Raw genomic sequence first — 19,890 nt, 5'->3', positions numbered from 1 at the left:
ATTATTGTGTTCCTTTTGCAGTGAGTGCTATGAGAAACTGGTAAGATTGCCATGGTTGGTGTCTTTGGCTCACTGACAGCTCTTTTCTTTCAGGGATTTCTTCAGTGCCAACCCCTTCACCCCTTGGACCTCTGGCAGGCTCACCAGTGATTGCTGCTGCCAACCCCCTTGGGATGCCTGTTCCAGCTGCCGCTGGCGCTCAGCAGTAACGGCCCTATCTGTCTCCTGATGCCTGAGCAGAGGTGGGGGATTCCACCCTGTCCTTGATGCAGCTTGCGCCTGGCGGGGAGGGGTGAAACACTTCAGAAGCACCGTGTCTGAACCGTTGCTTGTGGATTTATAGTAGTTCAGTCATAAAAAAAAATTATAATAGGCTGATTTTCTTTTTTCTTTTTTTTTTTTAACTCGAACTTTTCATAACTCAGGGGATTCCCTGAAAAATTACCTGCAGGTGGAATATTTCATGGACAAATTTTTTTTTCTCCCCTCCCAAATTTAGTTCCTCATCACAAAAGAACAAAGATAAACCAGCCTCAATCCCGGCTGCTGCATTTAGGTGGAGATTTCTTCCCATTCCCACCATTGTTCCTCCACCGTCCCACACTTTAGGGGGTTGGTATCTCGTGCTCTTCTCCAGAGATTACAAAAATGTAGCTTCTCAGGGGAGGCGGGAAGAAAGGAAGGAAGGAAGGAAGGAAGGGAGCACCGAATCTGTAGGAGCAGTGGACTGCTTGCTGGTCACTTAACATCACTTTCCTCCATAAGCGCTTCAGTGGGGTTATCCTAGTGGCTCTTGTGGAAGTGTGTCTTAGTTACATCGAGATGTTGAAAATCTACCCAAAATGCAGACAGATACTAAAAACTTCTGTTCAGTAAGAATCATGTCTTATTGATCTAACCCTAAATCCAACTCATTTATAATTTTAGTTTTAGTTCAGTTTAAAATGTTGATACCTTCCCTCCCAGGCTCCTTACCTTGGTCTTTTCCCTGTCATCTCCCAACATGCTGTGCTCCATAGCTGGTAGGAGAGGGAAGGCAAAATCTTTCTCAGTTTTCTTTGTCTTGGCCATTTTGAATTCATTTAGTTACTGGGCATAACTTACTGCTTTTTACAAAAGAAACAAACATTGTCTGTACAGGTTTCATGCTAGAGCTAATGGGAGATGTGGCCACACTGACTTCCATTTTAAGCTTTCTACCTTCTTTTCCTCTGACCTTCCCCTTCCCTCACATGCCATCCAGTGAGAAGACCTGCTCCTCAGTCTTGTAAATGTATCTTGAGAGGTAGGAGCAGAGCCACTATCTCCATTGAAGCTGAAATGGTAGACCTGTAATTGTGGGAAAACTATAAACTCTTGTTACAGCCCTGCCACCCCTTGCTGTGTGTATATATATAATACTTTGTCCTTCATATGTGAAAGATCCAGTGTTGGAATTCTTTGGTGTAAATAAACGTTTGGTTTTATTTATCAAGGTTAGATTTAAGTTCCCTGTGTAAAGGTCTTGCTGGGTGGGTGTCTCATGTTCACATCTGAGGGGCCTGCAGCCCTGTACCGTGGAGGCTTCCCAAGGCCCCCATTTTTATACACCCCTCGTTCGACCCATGGTACCGGGCAGGGCAGAGAGGCCTTAAAAAAAAAGCACCACAAGCCAAAGCGTCTCTGGGGATTAAGGATCCTTTGCCATAAAACTCATTTTGTGTCTCAGCAGTGCAGGGATTGGGGATGGAAAAAGTCGCCAGTTTTTGTGTGTTTGTGTGTGTGTGTAAAGTGGACTTTCCACTGTAATCCAACCACCTAAGTTTATCAGGTGCTTCACTGAGGAAGCCTAGTTTTTTAAGCACAATAGCAAAACCATCAGCTCTGTATTTTCTCCTGTTATTTCATTACAGTAGCTGCTTGTGGGAACTAGGAAAAATTCTTCCAACATATTTTAAGGCCTAAAATCTTAGTTCCCCATTCTCCTACCTTGTAGATTCACAGGCCTTTCTCGCCTAGGCATCACAGATAAACGTAATTGTTTGGGGAGTTGAATTTAATGAACTTATCTAACTTTGTAACCCATCTTGGCTTTAGTAACTTTATCAAGGTGGCGGCTTTAGTGAATATAATGGTAAACTTGAGAGGACGCTAAAGCCTCCTTTTATAGTGCTTCTCAACGATAAGGAGAGCTGAAGGGAAAACATTCTGACTGTGTGGCAGGGTGATTTTCTTCCTTATGACCACTTACAGTGGATATTTATTGTACTTGACCCTTTTATGCCCTAGAATGCTGTGAGGGTTACCATGTTGAATTTGTGCAGAAGCTAAAAGCACCAGATGTGCCAGAGATGCAATTTGTGATTATGTTTGCACTGGATTGTGATTTGAACAGGACACTTATAACTAATGAGTTCTTTCTTTTGAGGTGGGGAGAGGGTTGTAAATCAAGACTTCATACCCTATCCTTGTAGCTCGGAAATTTAGGTGTAGCTTAGGCTGATGTGGAGAGCTGCAGACAGCTGGGCCTCCTTACACCTATCAGACCTTGGAATAAACCGAAGGTGAATGCAGAGGACTCTGAGGTGCCACCCAAGAGCCTTTTAAAATAAATAGAAGTTTTTAAAGATGCTACTTAGAGTCACTGCAGAAGCATGGAGAGAGAAAAAAAAAAGACCCAATTGGGTGGGGGGTGGGGGGGAGGCAAGGGTTTACAGAGTAACAACTTATGTGTTGTTGTAAATTACCTCATCTGTATACCTTGTATTGGGACACTATTTCTCAGCACTACCTGTGTCTGCGTTGCTTAGATGGCAGGAAATGGAATGGCCAACGTAAAAGGTTATGTTGGCAATTACTCTGAAAGATTTTTTAAAGTATTTTTAAACTTTGTTTGAAGTGGTCCCTCCCCTCTTCCTCTGCCTTTTTTTAAGTTTGAAGCCAGAAGACCCTCCCCACCTTGATTTATTGGTTGTAATTGCATTGTAATTGGTATGACTAAAACATAACTGTGCTGGGAAGAAGTTGTGCCATGAAGGTCTTTAATTTTTTTTAATAAAAACATTTAAATAAATGAAATGTCCCTGCAGCCTGAGCAATATGCTTCTCCAACCGACACCGTGTGTGATAGATGGCTCAGTTTTCACGTTTTGAATTCTGTTTCTTATACTTGAAATGCCTGTCCAACTTACGTAAGATAGATGAAATTGTTAGAGCAGGACTGTCAGAGGAATATATTGTGTAAAGTAGATCCTCAGGGTATGGCTAATTACTATAGTCCTCAAGTAGCAGAGAAAATTAGAGATTGGTTGACAGATTTGGGAATTTTAATTTCTTCTTAGTTTTTAACTTTCATCTTTGCTTCACCTTTTGACAAGTATGGTTATAATTAGAATTGACCATTTAAGCATCTCTTGAAAAAACCTAATTTTGTCCCACCAGCAAATTCTCTCCCAAGACTGGAATTGGGTTTGCATAGTAGAGAGGCTGTCTTCCCAGGGCCTTTTCCTAGTTAAAGAAACACTTAACTAAAAAGGCTGTGTGGTAAGGTCATGCTCAGTTCCTTCCTCAAAAAATGAGTCTAAAATTTGTTTATCCTGAATCCTACTTCCCCCACTGTCATCACTTACCCTTGCCCTTCTTTTTCCTCAGAACACCTGAACTTTTGTTGTATTATTTTGTATCTCCCCACTTGCCTGTAAACTCCCTGGTGACCTTGCATGTCTTATGCAATCCTCATTAAAACCTTTTGTTTTGTTTTTTAAGTGGGTTCGTTATCCCTCAGGATCGAAGAGTATTGAATGGAATGGCACGAGGAAAATATTTAACACCCTACTTGGCTTGTAATAATAGGTGCTTAATAAATTGTAGTTCCACTCTCCACTCCATTGCCCCCCTTTTGTCTCCACACACACACACACACACACACACACACACACACACACACACACACACACACACAAAGTAAATGGAAGTATTGTTGCATAAAGAGCATCTCAAAATCCTAAGAACTTTGCCCTTGAGTTTGCAGCTATAATTACAAGCCACAGGCCAGACTGAACTAACATGACAAGTAACTTTATTTAATGAGACCCTGATAAATAGGTATCAGAAGACTAAGGAATGATCCTGGCCAATTTAGTAGACTTAGATGCTGCAGTCTCCCTGCTTTTCCCCGCTGTATTATCTGTGTGTAATATAGGTTGAATATCCCCTATCCAAAATGGTTGGGACCAGAAGTGTTTTGAATTTTTTTGGATTTTTTGGAATATTTGCAGAATACATACCAGTTCAATATTCCTAATCTGAAATTTGAAATATTCCAAATAGCATTTCCTTTAGGCATCATGTTGATGCTCAAAAAATTTCAGATTTTTGAGGATTTTGTATTTTCAAATTAGAAATGCTCAACGTGTAATACGAAATTCAGACTATTCTCCAAGTAAAACATATGTAGATGGTGTCACAAGATGTTCTGGACTCAATCCTATGTAAATAAGTACTTCCTAGACTTTATAGCTCTCCTTTGATTCTGTGCTAAATTTAACCATTAGAGAAGCAGTGTAATGTTACTGCAAGTGGTCTACCTCAGAGTTCTGTCTGGCAGTGTGATTTTTTTGATCAGTTAACCTCTCTGAATCTTTTCTTCACAGGTGATTTAAATTGTTATTGTAAAACATTTTAGGCATGTACCAGATTATAAAGAAAGCTGTAACACATCCATAATCCTACCACCCAAGTTGAATTTCCATTACCAATACAGACCAAGCCCCCTTTTTGCCCTTTTTTGGTGATACCCTCTTCTTCCTCCCTTCCGCAGAGGTCCCAATATTTCCTATCTGTTAAATTGGGGTATAAGTACTGATTTCATAGAGCGGTTGTTCAGATTCTATGTCAGATGCCTGGTATATGGTAGAGTTACACCAAATGTTGGTTTCTCTTCTAAATTGTACAGTTGTGCAGACTATGTACAGTAAAAGGATGCTACATTATAGGGAGGCCATAGATGTTTGCATTTGGAAAATTTCTGATTCTTTTCCAGCAGGTGGCAGTAAAGTGTCTTTATTAGAAGAAAAAATATCCAAGCATTAAACATGACAGGTTTTCAACGGGTACAAGTCAAGTTTCTGATTGAATGAAGGCCAGCATTGCCTTGTTCCCACTCCCTCTATGGAAAGCCAGATATTTTGCACTGTAGCAAATTACAAACTGGATTTGTCTCCCTGTGGCTCTAATCACTAGAAGTTTTTTGTTTTGTTTTTTGATACGGGTCTTGCTCTGTTACCCAGGCTACAGTGCAGTAGCGCCATCACGGCTCACTGCAGCCTCAACCTCCCAGGCTCAGGTGATCCTCCCAACTCAGCCTTCCAGGGACTACAGGCACGAGCCATCATGCTTGGCTAATTTTTTTTTTTTTTTTTTGGTAGAGATGAGGTTTTGCCATGTTGCCCAGGCTGGTCTTGAACTCCTGAGCTCAACAGTCTACCCGCCTTGGCCTCCCAAAGTGCTGAGATTAGAGGCATGAGCCACCACACCTGGCCCACTAGGGATTCTTATTGGCCTCAATGTGAGAAGCCCTTCCCCAGGTACCTCCAGATGGAAGCTTACAGGATGGTCAATCCATTTCTTAGAGAAGTTCCTGAGGGGATTGAGTATTTCTGAGTCAGCTTCACTCTTGCATCATCTGCTTTGACAGTTTTCTTGGCTCCTGTAATGAGAAAAAGGGAAAAAAATGCTGCAGCAGCTGAGGCTGGCTTCCTGATCCCACCCTGGGAATCAGAGTCTCAGCTATTGATAAACATTTCTAGCCATACCTAGAAGGAGAGGACCTTGCTTCTGTGTGTTGAACAGTTCCAAGAACTCCATGGTGGGCTTCCTATGAAGAACCCTCCATAACCCTCAACCCTTCAAACCTGACGGTATACCTCATTTTGTTCTCCCATCTCTGGCATTCCTCACCCACCCACGCTGACTGGTCTTTCCAAAGTTCATTTCTGTAATATAGGATGTCTTTGGTTTCAACAAACATTTGTAAGTGCCCCTGAGCCTGGTCTTTGCTGTACACTGGGGATTGAGAGGTGAGACACAAGCCCATGGGGAAATGTATGTTAATTAGAAAAGTGAAAAAATTGTGTATATGGGATAATTCCAACTGGTTTAAAAAAAAAATCCTAGGAAAAATGCAAATGCCTATTTCAGAGAAAGAAATGGAAATCCCAAGGTGGCAAAAAGGAAGGCAGAATACATCCTGAATGTAACTGGGGTTTTTTTGTTTTGTTTTGTTTGTTTGTTTTGTTTTTGAGACAGGCATGGGATTATATGCACCACCACGCCCAGCTAATTTTGTATTTTTAGTAGAGACGGGGTTTCTCCATGTTGGTCAGGCTGGTCTCGAACTCCCGACCTCAGGTGATCCGCCCGCCTCAGCCTCCCAAAGTGGTGGGATTACAGGCGTGAGCCACTGCGCCCAGCCTAAGTGGGTATTAAAGTCAGTGCTTCCAAGACACTGGGTCTGGGTATAGGTGGGCCTCAGGCTATAGACTAGGGTTTGAATGCCCCCGGGGAGATAGGACACAGACTCCGGGCTTTCTAAGATAGAAACTGAAACAATGCTGTGGCACTTGGAAAGGCTACAGGGGCAGGATTGAGGTGGTGGGGGCGGTAAAAACTGGAAGAATACTAGCTGTTGTTGCCTCTGGGTGATGAGGTTGAGATACCACGGAAGGCCCACACACCTGTGGTTGGAACACTTTGGGAGCCGGGAGTCCCAGACCAGCCTGGACAACATGGCGAAAACCCACCTCTACAAAAAATAGATTAGCTGAGTGTGGTGGTGTGCGCCTGTGTCCTAGCTACTGGGGAGGCCAAAGGACGAGAATTAATTGCCTGAGCCCAAGAAGTCAAGGCTGCAGTGAGGTGTGATTGCGCCACAGTACTCAAGCCCAAGTGACAGAGCAAGACCCTGTCTAAAAAAAATTTTTTAAAGTCACAGAGGCTGGGCGTGGTGGCTCATACCTGTAATCTCAGCTCTTTGGGAGGCTGAGGCAGGAGGATTGCTTGAGGCCAAGAGTTGGAGACCAGCCTGGGCAACATAGGGAGACCCTGTCTCTACCAAAATTAAAAATTAGCTGGATGTGGTGGCACATGCCTGTAGTGCTAGTTACTCTGGAGGCTGAGGCAGGAGGATCACTTGAGCCCAGGAGTTCAAGGCTGCAGTGAGCTATGATAGTGCCACCGCACCCCAGACTGAGCAACGGAGTGAGACCCTGTCTGTAAAAGGAGTTGTTATTAATTGAAAAAAAGATTTAACAGGCTGGGTGCAGTGGCTCACACCTGTAATCTCAGCACTTTGAGAGGTGGAGGCGGGCGACTCACTTGAGCTCAGGAATTCAAGGCCAGTCTGGGAAACATGATGAAACCCTCTCTACAAGAAATACACAGATTAGCTGGGCATGGTGGTGCATGCCTGTAGTCCCAGCTACTTGGGAGGCTGAGATGGAAGAATCGATTGAGCCCAGGAGGTTGAGGCTGCAGTGAGCCATGATTTCACCACTGCACTCCAGCCTGTGCAACATAGGGAGACCCCGACTCCAAAAAAAAAGTAACAGAAAAACTCACTAGGTGCCGGGCATGGTGGCTCACGCCTGTAATCCAGCACTTTGGGAGACCGAGGCGAGTGGATCACCTGAGGTCAGGAGTTTGAAACCAGACTGAACAACATGGTGACACCCTGTTTCTACTAAAAAATACAAAAATTTGCTGGGCATGGTGACGTGTGCCTGCAGTCCCAGCTACTTGGGGCAGTCCCAGCTACTTGGGAGGCTGAGGCAGGAGAATTGCTTGAGCCTGGGAGGTGGCGGTTACAGTGAGCTGAGATCACGTCAGTGTACTCCAGCCTGGGTGACAGAGCCAGACTCCATCTAAAAGTAAAAAAGAAAAACTCACTAGGAAGGAATCTTGAAGTCTTGGAGAAGAGAGAATGGTCCATGAGGCCTCAGAGGAGGGGCTGCCTGAACTGGCGAGGGAGAGGCCCAGCCTAACAAGTTTCAGCTGCCAAGGCCCATGCCTGGGATCAGAACCCTGTCTCCTGGCTCAATTTTGCTTGTGGGGCTGCTTTTGCACAGCTGTGTTGCCAGGAATCTGTCCAGGTTCCTAGCCAGTCATTGCAGATAAATTTTTTCTTTCTCTTACTTTTGCTCTCTGTCTAGTCTTAGTCTCACAAATTTCTAAGGCAACTGTACGTAGTTCAGCTGATCTAGATCAAGTTCAGCCCAAGCAGCTGTTTTTCAGGTTGTGGGTCGGCTGGGCTGGACACCTCCATGTGAATTGGATTCAGGTTTGCCCAATGTGGCAGAAGTTGCAGCAGCTACCCAGGGCGTGCTCTTCTCATGGATCACAGAAACTTTATAAGAGACCAGATGAAATCACACAAGCACATTTCAAGCCTCTGCTGTGTCACAAGCACTATCATCCCATTGGCGAAAGCAAATCACATAGCCGAGCCCAACATCAGTGCAGTAGGGAAGCATAGAGCCTGTGTTGGGAAAACTTTATGAGGTTATATGGCAAAAGGTGTGTATGTTTAGTCTTATTACAGGGGAATGAAGAAACAAACCAATAATGCAATCAGCCATACTAGTCATATATATCGGTAGGAACAGAAGGCAACCACATATAACATCTATGTGTGTATATATGTGTGTGTGTGTGTGTGTGTGTGTGTATAGAAAGGATTACACCAACTCTTTTTTTTTTTTTTTTTTTTTTGAGTCAGAGTCTTAACTCTGTCACCCAGGCTGGAGTGCGGTGGCATGATCTCGGCCCACTGCAACCTCCACCTCCCAGGTTCAAGCGATTCTCCTGCCTCAGCCTCCCAAGTAGCTGGGATTATAGGCACATGCCACCACACCCACATAGTTTTTGTATTTTTAGTAGAAACAGGGTTTCACCATATTGGCCAGGCTGGTCTGGAACTCCTGACATCAAGTAATCTGCCTGCCTCGGCCTCCAAAAGTGCTGAGATTATAGGCGTGAGCCACCGTGCCTGGCTGAGAATACTTGTTTATTTGTTTTCAAGCAACATAAATTGAGAATCAGTCTTTGAGACTGCATGGCCAGAAACAACACAACATTCCACTATACACAGGGTGCTTCTGGGGGTCCTCGGTGTTGTGTTTATTGGGGTGGTACCTACATGTTGTATTTGCTCTATAATTATTTGTTAAACTCTCCATTTATGTTTGGGGCACTTCTCAGTATATTTGCTAGAGTTCAAATGTTTAAAAGTTTACAAAATGAAAACTGAGCAGAGTAAGACAAGCCAAAAAAGTATTAACAGCAGGAATGGGAAAAGTTATGAAAGGAGGGAAAACTAAATATCATACTGCTGGTTCAGCTGTGATTAGAATTTACGTAGTCATAATGGAAACACTGAATACTGGTCTCACCAGGATTACGGTATGATTACAATGGAAAGAGGAGTGATGGGAAATGCTGGCATGTGCGGTGGTGTTGGTAACAGGACAAGCGGTCTAAGCTCTAGACTCTCATCACTTATAAGGGGAACTAATGCCTAAAACTGAAAAATCAAACAGTTGCATGTTATTTTGAGATTTTTTAAATTATTGTTAACATAGTAGCAGTATTTACTTCTAAAACTATATTTATGTATTACTCTGGTGAAAAAGCAACTACTTTTAATAAATGGATATTTATCTTGAATGCATCCACTTCCCACCATTCCAGTTGCCAAATTCCTCATCCCAGCCACCATCCTCTCTTGCTTGGAGTATCATAGCAGATAACTGGTCTTGATGCCTTCCCATCTCGTCTCAATTCCTGATTCATCTGACACCTGCAACCAGAGATCTTTCAAAAATAAATATTCTAGTCCAGGCACAGTGACTCATGTCTATAACCCCAGCATTTTGGGAGGCCAAGGCCCGGTGATCACTTGAGGCCTGGGTAACACAGCGAGTCCTCTTTTCTACAAAAAATAAAAGTGAAAACATTAACTAGTGTGGTGGTGTGTGACTGTAGTGCTAGCTACTGGGGAGGCTGGGTGGGAGGATACGTTGAGCCCGGGAGTTGGAGGCTGCAGTGAGCTATGATCACATTGCTCTCAGTGAGACCTGGCTGACAGAGTGAGACCCTCTCTCTTAAAAATAATTAATAAATAAATTTTATCTCAGTCCCTTGCTTAAAAGCCTTTCAAAGACTAGATGGCTTGCAATGTTGTTGTCTCCTCCCAAGGGAGTCATTCCTCCCTTCCTCTTTGTTGACAGAGCCCCAGTTTGAGGGACAGCGGGATATCCACCATGCTGCTGTGAGACTCGGGCAGTTGTGACTGGTTTAGAGGTGGACACACAGGGAGAGGTCTTCTGGAAAAGGTCTTCTGGAGAGCTGAGATCAGAAGACAATCGACTGGCTTCAAATCTAAGGAGAGACAGGCACAAAATGGAAGAGATGACATGGGCACTGGTTACCTGGTAAACACAAGTGGACACTGGTGAGGGACTGGGTCATGGAGATTGCAGTAGTCCTTACCCTTTTCACGGTTTTTCACCATGAACCCCACTGGGAGCACACAGAAGATTGGAGAAAGTTTTAATAAAATGTCTCAAGATCTGGAAGAAGACAATGGCAGCTACTGTGAAAGGATCACAGTGCTCCACCCAGACCCTTCCCTGTATCCCCTACTGGACAAAAGCCTTAGCCTGTGGAGGGAAGGACACCAAATCCTGTCACCCCCTTGGATGAAGCCCCCTTGCATCTGGGGGAATGAAACAGGAACAAAACAAAACTTTCCCTGGGCAGGGGCAGGAATACACACTGGGCCCAGAACTGGGGGAGGAACAGGAGCACTAAGGAGGACATAACCCCAAAATCCAGAGACACAAAGGGCCTGACAGAGACTGAGACTTGATCAGAACAGAGAATTCCCTCCTGCCCCACCTGCCAATGGTAAGCTGACAAGCCTTGAGTAAAAAGTAAAAATGTTACAGGAGATGGACAAGAGCATGGGAAGAAGACCTTTCTGAGGGTCACAAAGGGAGGACCTAAAGCTGAGCAGGGAGCACACATGGAAGGAGAAAATCCCTCTGGCAGGCCAGCCTGCACCCTCAGTCCAAGGTGTCATTGGAGGAACTTGAAGCTGCTGCATTGGGGGTAACCATAGCAACAATAAACCTCAAACCTAGCCCAACTCTTTTTTTTTATTTACTTTTTAGAGACAAGGTCTTGCTCTGTTGCCCAGGCTGAAGTGCAGTGATGTGATCGCAGCTCACTGCAGCCTCAAACTCCTGGGCTCAAGCAATCCTCCTGCTTCAGCCTTTGTAGGAGATTGGTCAGGGCGGTGGGAGAAATTATAGGAAAGACACAAACCTTCTTGGAAGGCCGAGAGGTTTTGCAAAAGTTTCGGAAGGAAATTATGGCTGAAGGCAGCCAAATTCTTATCTGAAGCCTGAGAGCAAAGGGCAGATAACAGGGGAATTGTATAGGAGCTTATCTAGATAAATTTGTTTATTCCTGTGTCCAGAAACCAACCTTTGATCATTCACACACAGGACTGCTGTCTACTTGGGATGTTGACAATGTTTATTACCCACAAATTGTGTTTGCTCCAAGCCTTTGTCATTAAATTTGTGCTAAATAAATGTGAGGGCCACCAGCTTAAGGGGACTGCTAACTCTCTTCAGCCCCTAGTGCTGGCAGTCCCCTAGCCTGCTCTCTCACTGAATATCTGTGTCTGAGTACTCCTTTCATCTGTCACTCGGCCAGAGTCTGTGGGACAGACTCGGCAGGTGATTCCCTGTGTGAGGAATGCTGCAACAGATCACGACGGAACCCTCGAAAATGAAGGTGAAGAGACTGCGCAGTCAGTAAGTCATTGGTGCCTGTTCAGCATTTCCAAGTTCAAAGGAATTGCTCAAGCTAGGGACGATCATCATGGGATGACAGTTGTCATCATGGGACAACAGTTGTCAGCTCAACGGCAACAGTATATAAAAGTAGTAAAACAAATGCTGAAAGTTAGCAGAGCCTCGGTTTCACAGGCTCAATTATGGGACCTAATGCAAACTTGTTTCCCATAACCCATGGCTCTCGGAAGAACTAGACGGAGAGCTCTGGGAACAAGTGGGGAGAAATTTTAACATCGTGAGCAAGGGCAATGGGTCCCAGTGACATCTTTAACTTACGGGCTTTAGTTAGGACTGCTTTGGTCCCACTCTACACAGAAGAGCCTAAAAAAGTAAGGGAGGTGGAACCGTCACCTACCCTACCGTCTCCTCCTCCCTCAGCCCAGCCATCAACAGGCAAAAATAACAAAGAGGAAACACAGGTTTTGCCTGAGCCCCCTCCTCCAATAAATTGGAAAAAGACAAGGGATACACTACAGCTTTGGGACCCTGTCTTAGGCAAGCGGCATCAGAAGGGGAGCTCTTAGCCTGCCCAGTAATGCAAGATTGACAAGGCAATCAGGTATATGAACCCATTTCTTTTGACGCTTATAAAGAGATAAGAAAAAAAGTTAAAGAAAATGGAGCTGCTAGCCCATTTATGAAAGGAATAATTGAAGCCATAGCAGACAACTTCTTTTGACGCTTATAAAGCAATAAGAAAAAGCATTAAAGAAAACGGAGCCACTAGCCCATTTACAAAAGGAATAATTGAAACCATAGCAGACAACTTCCATATCACCCCATGGGACTGGTCAGTGCTAGCTAAAACAACTTTAAAGGCCAGTCAGTACCTCCTCTGGAGGGTAGAATTTGATAAATTGTGTGAACAGCAAATCTTTCTAATAATGGCCACTGTTATTCCTCCCCTACCCCTGACATGGCTCTCTCAAAATCCTATTTGGGTAAAACAGTAGCCTTTAAAGAGAGAGAAATTACAAAAAGCCCATGAATTAGTGGAAGAACAATTAAAAGCTGGCCATATAGAACTGTCAAACAGCCCTTGGAATCCGCCCATTTTCATCATTCCCAAAAGGTCTGGCAAATGGAGACTTTTGCATGACTCACAGGCTATCAGTGCTAATTTGCAACCTATGGGGCCCCTTCAACGGGACCTCCCTTCCCCCTTGAGGCGATTCCTCAAGATTGGCCTATAGTCACTATTGACTTAAAAGACTGCTTTTATACTATTCCCCTTGTAGAACAGGGCAGAGAAAAATTGGCATTTACAATACCAGTTATCAATAATGAGAGGCCAGCTCGCTGATTTCATTGGAAAGTACTTCCTCAAGGGATGCTGTTCAGTCCTACCATGTGTCAGTATCATGTAAATCAGGCTTTGCTCCCCAGTAGAAAAGAATTTCCTAGTTGCAAGATTATTCATTTTATGGATGATATTTTCCTAGCAGCCCCAACAGAGCCAGTGCTTTTAAGTTTATATGCCTCTGTCATAAAGAATACACAGTTAAGAGGTTTAATCATAGCACCTGAAAAAGTACAATTGGAAATATCTTGGATACATACTAACTTCTGGTCAGTAAGACCTCAAAAGGTTAAATACTAGCGATTTACACACCTTAAATGATTATCGAAAGTTACTGGGCAATATTAATTGACTTCACCCCACGTTGGGCATAACTACTGATAAGTTACAAAACCTGTTTTCTACCCTAAAGGGCAATACAGCCCTAGACTCTCCCAGGTATTTGACTCCTGCAGCAAAAAGGGAAATTGAGGAAATAGAGCAAGCTATTTCTCAGAGGCAACTATATCACATAGACCCCCCAATATTCAGTTCAATTGTTTGTTTTTCCTACTAAACATTCCCCAACAGTATTAATAGGAGAGATGACCCCAGGACTACACTTCCTAGAATGGGTTTTTTGCTCACATACCGGGACTAAAACACTATCTTCCTATATCCAGCTAGTTAGTAAAGTCATCTATACAGGCCACAGACAGTGCAATCAGTTGCTAGGTTATGATGTCATAAGAATTCCTTTGAGTAAAAGGCAATTTGGATCAGTATTGCCCCTATCTCTAGATCTTCAGATAGCACTCTCTGATTACACAGGCCATATAGAGCATGCCCGTCCTGCTGACAACCTAATTCAGTTCTTATCTCGTACTCCTGTAGTTGTGCCTACAAAAGTAGTTCACTCCCCCATACCCCAACACTTTAACACTTTTTACTGATGGCTCTGGTAAAAACAGAAAAGTGCCTGTTTGGTGGAGACTGCATAATTTCCTCACTCATTCTGGATTTACTAGCACTCAGAGAGCTGAGGTTGGAGCCTTAATATTGCCCCTGGAGAACTTTTCCGCTCTGCCTATCAATATTAGTGACTCTGCTTACTCTGTTTATTTATTGCAAAACCTTAAAACAGCCCTCATTAAGTCCACTCTGAAGCTCACCCAGTGTGCACTTTTTCTTCAACTTCAGCAATTGCTGGATCAACGTACACATCCTATTTTTATCACACATATTCGAGCCCAAAGCTCACTGCCTGGCCCACTGGCTTATGGCAATGAACAAGCAGACCTGCAAGTTATGATGTCACTGCTTCACCAAGCCACGCAGTTGCATCAATTTTTCCACCAAAATTGAAGGAACTTAACTGAACAATTTCAATTTACCCAAAGACTAGCTAAACAAATTATCCTGCAATGCCCAGATTGCCAGCTCACAGGCATGTCCCCTCCTTCAACAGGCGTTAACCCTAGAGGACTAGAACCTAATCAGTTATGGCAAACAGATGTTACTCACGTCCCTGAATTTGGAAAACTAAGATATGTACATGTATCCATTGATACCTATTCTCACCTAATTAGCACACATGCTCTTCCTGGAAAGTCCACCTGATATGTTATTAAACTCTTCTCTTAACTTTTGCATTTATGGGGCGGCCCACAAAAATTAAAACTGATAATGGTCCGGCTCGTGCCAGCTCACAATTTCAACAATTTTGTCACACGTGGAACATCCAGCATTCCACAGGCATCCTGTATAACCCCCAAGGACAGGCCATAGTAGAACGTGTCCACTCTTAAAAATATGCTCAAAAAACAAAAAAGGGGGAGTATGAGTAAGGACCCTGCAACACTACTAGCAAAAGCCTTATTTACCCTTAATTTCTTAAATTTAAATGATAAATTTCAATCAGCTATAGAAAAGCACTTTGCTAAAACCTCTCAAGACATAAAACCCACAGTTTTATGGAAAGATGTAAACAGTAATGTACGGTGTGGTCCAAATGAGTTGCTAACATGGGGAAGAGGATATGTTTGTGTTCACATCACCTCAGGTCCTCTTTGGATTCCAGCACAACACATCAAACCTTAACATGGTGTGGCTAGGACCCAACCTGGCACCAGAAATGAAGGAAATGTCCCTGCAGGACCCACAGCCCTGGATGATGCAGCTTCCTCAGATGACACAAGCCCTGGACATTACCTGGAGGATGCTGAAGTAGACAACTCAGGAGGCTGAACGAATCCTGCTCTGGACACAAACACCATTCACTCCAGATAATTTATTCCTTACTATGCTTTATTAACCTTGTTTAATTCCCTCACTCTGCCTGCAACCAGTACCTGCTACACTCTATTGGGCCCATCTTCTAAATCTGCTTTTCTTCCACCCTATTACCTGGGCGGACACCCCCTTCCCAGCCTCTAATAACGTAACTGCTTGGCTGGAAGGGGTTAACATACCCCCAGTGGGGTTCCTTAGTAATGGCACACACTGAACTGAGGTGGCAAGTAACACTACATGTCACTCCTTGATTGGAAAAGAATGTTACTGATTATATTCATGTTTATCTTATGTTATTTACTAATTCTAGGATGCAAAGCCGAAATACAAGCAGTGACCACTACACCTGAAAAACCTGTTGCTGCACATCTGTACTCTTCAATTAACAAAAGCTGATGCAAAAAACAGAAAAGGGGGAGATGTAGGAGATTGGTCAGGGTGGTGGGAGAAATTATAGTAAAGACACAAACCTTCTTGAAAGGCCAGGAGGTTTTACAAAAGCTTTGGAAGGAAATTATGGCTGAAGGCAGCCAAATTGTCTCATCTGGAGCCTGAGAGCAAAGGGCAGATAACAAGGGAATGTAAAGAAACTTATCTAGATAAATATGTCTACTCCTGTCTCCAGAAACCAACCTTTAATCATTTGCATGCAGGACTGCTCTCTACTCAGGGGGTCAACAATGTTTATTACCCACAAATTGTGTTTGCTCCAAGCCTTTGTCATTAAATCTGTACTAAACAAATGCGAGGGCTGCTGGCTTAGGGGAACTGCTAATTCTCTTCGGCCCCTAGTGCTGGCAGTCCCCTATCCTGCTCTTTCACTGGATATCTGTATCTGAGTACTCCTTTCATCCATTGCTTGGGCAGAGTCTGCAGGACAGACTTGGCAAGCCTTCCCAGTAGCTAGGACAACAGGCATGCACCAAAAATGCCTAGGTAATTTTTATTTTTTTTGTAGAGATGGGGTTTCACTATGTTGTCCAGGCTGATCTCAAACTCCTGTGTTCAAGCAATCTTCCTGCCTTGGCCTCCCAAAGTGCTGGGAATACAGGCATGAGCCACCCACCCAGCCTATCACAACTCCTAACTAGGTTAATTCAAACCCCCATGCTAAAGACCTAACAGAAGGAAAAGTGTGCCCATTTCTACACAAAACCCATTTCCCTGGGCCTCTACTATCCTACACAAGATGTCCAACTTTCACCAACACTTATGAAGCAAGAGATAAATGACATACTCCCAAGAGACAAAGCAATCTTCAGAACCAAACACAGATGTCAGAGCTATGTGATACAGAATTTCAAATAACTAATATGGTAAAAGGTCTAACAGTAAAAGTAGACAACATGCAAGATCAAAAGTGCAATCTCAGTAGAGAGATGGAAGCTATGAGAACCAAATGGAACTGGTCAAAATAAGAAACACACTAATGGCCAGGCACGGTGGCTCACGCCTGTAATTCCAGCACTTTGGGAGGCCGAGGCGGGCAGATCACGAGGTCAGGAGATTGAGACCATCCTGGCTAACGCGGTGAAACCCCGTCTCTACTAAAAATACAAAAAATTAGCCGGGCATGGTGGCGGGAGCCTGTAGTCCCACCTACTCAGGAGGCTGAGGCAGGAGAATGGTGTGAACCTGGGAGGCAGAGCTTGCAGTGAGCCGAGATTGCACCACTGCACGCCTGGGGGACAGAGCAAGACTCCGTCTCAAAAAAAAAAAAAAAAAAAAAAGAAACACACTAACAGAGATGCAGAGATGAAGAGTGCCTCATGGAGCTCGTCAGTGGATTTGACACAGCCAAGGAGAGAATGAATGAACTCAAAGATAGGTCAAGAGAAATTATTCAAACTGAAACACTGGGGAAAAAGGGTGAAGGGAAAAAAAAACCGTCAAAAGAGAACATCCAAGAGTTGTGGGACAATATCAAACATTCAAACATATTATAGTTAGATTCCCAGAAGAAAGGAGAGAGAACAGGAAAAGAAACATTTGAAGAATTAAAGGCTGAGAATTTTTCAACATTAAGGACAGAGCAAACCACAAAATCCAAGAAGCTCAGAGAACATGCAGAATAAACTTATATATATATATATACACACACATAAAATTAGATATACTCGAAATGCTAAAACAAAAGAAAATCTTAAAGGCAGCAAGGAAAAAGAAGACATTGCATACAGATGAAGCTAAGAATTATGGAGACGTCAGAAACTATGCAAGCTAGAAGCCAATGGAGTGACCTTATTGCTGATGCTGATAGGGGAAAAAACACATACACACACAAAAACTGCTCACCCAAAATTCCGGAATCCTATACCCAAATGAAAATGTCTTTCAAAATAAAGGAGAAATAAACCCTGTTTCAGATAAAGAAAAACGGAATTCATTGCTACTTCTACAAGATACTAAAGGAAGTTTTTCAGGCAAAAGGAATATGATACCAGAAAAAAACCTGGGTCTACACAATGAAATTAAGAGCACTGGAAATTGAATGAAGGTAAGTACAATTAAAATCTTTTTAAAATTACCTTAGAAATAACTGAAGTGAGCCGGGCATGGGGCTCAAACTTGAAATCCCATCATTTTTGGGAGGCTGAAGCAGGAGGATCCCTTGAGGCCAGGAGTTGAAGGCCAGCCTGGGCAACAGCCCCACTACCTCCATCTCTACAATAGAGGGTCACAAAACTTTTTTTTTTTTTTTTTTTTTTTTTTTAGTGTGGAGTCTCACTCTGTCACCCAGGCTGGAGCGCAATGGTGTGATCTCGGCTCACTGCAGTCTTCGCCTCCTGGGTTCAAGCGATTCTCCTGCCTCAGCCTCCTGAGTAGCTGGGATTACAGACCTGTGCCACTATGCCTGGCTAATTTTTGTATGTTTAGTAAAGACGGGGTTTCACCACTTTGGCCAAGCTGGTCTCGAACTCCTGGCCTCATGTAATCTGCCCGCCTCGGCCTCCCAAAGTGCTGGGATTACAGGTGTGAGCCACCACGTCCTGCCAATCTTTTTCTATAAAGGAGCAGGTAGGCCGGGTGCGGTGGCTCATGCCTGTAATCCCAGCACTTTGGGAGCCTGAGGCGGGCGGATCACCTGAGGTCGGGAGTTTGAGACCAGCCTGCCCAACATGGCAAAACCCCGTCTCTACTGAAAATACAAAAAAATTAGCCAGGCATGGTGGCGGGCTAATCCCAGCTACTCGGGAGGCTGAAGCAGGAGAATCACGTGGACCCGGGAGGCGGAGGTTGCAGTGAGCTGCGATCGCGCCATTGCACTCCAGCCTGGGCAACAAGAGTGAAACTCCATCTCAAAAAAATACATACATACATACACACATAAAATAAATAAATAAAGACATAAAGGAGCAGATAATAAATATTTTAGGTTTTGTAGGCCATATCTCTGTTGCAACCACTGAACGCTACCGTTGCAGCATGAAAACAGCCATAGACAGTAGGTAAATGAGTGAGCATGACTCTGTCTCAGTAAAGGTTTATGGACGCTGAGATTTAAATTCCATATAGTTTAATGTGCTACAATTAACTTGTGATTTTCCAACATTTATCAAGGTAAAAGCCATTCTTAGTTCATGAGCCGTGCAAAATCAGGCAGTAGAGCAGTTTTGGCTTGCAGGTGGGCAGACCATCTTTTTTGCTAACCGCCTGGTCTAAGGCAAGCATATTAGCAATGAATTGTGTACTTGCAGCACATGCAAAAATTTAAAATACTGATAAAATGAATCGTGGTATATTTCTAAGATGAAATTCTACTTAACAATAAAAACAAATGAACTATTGATTAATGCAACATGATTGCTTATAAAATAATTACACTGAGTAAAAGAAGCCAGACAAGAAAGACTACATACTATACGATTCCGTCCATAAGAAATTCCAGAAAATGAAAACCGATCTATAGTGACAGGATGTAGATCAGTGGTTGTTTGCAAGTGGTTGGTGGGTAGAGGGGAGAAAGCAAGAGAAGGAAGGGATTTTAAAAAGTAAAATGTAGGACAACAGCAAGAAGAACAGGAGGGAAGAAATGGGAATTTATTGTAAGGTCTTTATATTATACATGAAGCGGGACATTTTTTGAAAGTAAATTCTGGCCCAAGCTTCACAACGACCACACAACTGTTTAGTCCTAGAGTTGTGGTGGTGGGAATGGGTTGGGGGTCACTGTTCCATCACTACCAAAAGCAAGAATCCAGCTGGCTGGATGACCAGCGCAGTAAACTGAGAAGGGAATAAATACCTCAAATTGCTTGATCAGGTTACTCTTAAACTGGGATGACTTAAATCTTCCTTCGGTGGGCACTAAGCATCTTTTAACCTCAATGATGATTTATTTCGTTTTATTTATTTATTTTTTGAGATGGAGTCTCACTCTGTCTCTTAGGCTGGAGTGCAGTGGCACAATCTTGGCTC

At 43.5% G+C, this 19,890-nt stretch overlaps 1 protein-coding gene across 3 annotated transcripts in view; it reads left to right on the top strand.

The window, feature by feature from the left end:
* CSNK2A1 (casein kinase 2 alpha 1) overlaps positions 1-11,716 on the top strand; it is a 70,073-nt gene extending 58,357 nt beyond the window's left edge. For 2 of the 3 annotated variants that reach the window (XM_019017275.4, XM_031004769.3), the window contains 2 exons: positions 94-242; positions 10,263-11,716. In XM_019017275.4, the coding sequence (XP_018872820.1) occupies positions 94-209 (116 nt within the window). In that variant the 3' untranslated portion in view covers positions 210-242; positions 10,263-11,716. Of the gene's footprint in view, positions 1-93; positions 3,058-10,262 lie in introns of those variants that run through there. The other variant, XM_004061641.5, reaches the window with a different exon arrangement.
* Positions 11,717-19,890: the final 8,174 nt, after the last annotated feature.

This window comes from Gorilla gorilla, chromosome 21 (genome assembly GCF_029281585.2).
Source record: "Gorilla gorilla gorilla isolate KB3781 chromosome 21, NHGRI_mGorGor1-v2.1_pri, whole genome shotgun sequence".
Lineage (NCBI taxonomy): Eukaryota > Metazoa > Chordata > Mammalia > Primates > Hominidae > Gorilla > Gorilla gorilla.
This window is presented reverse-complemented; position numbering and strand designations above follow the sequence as displayed.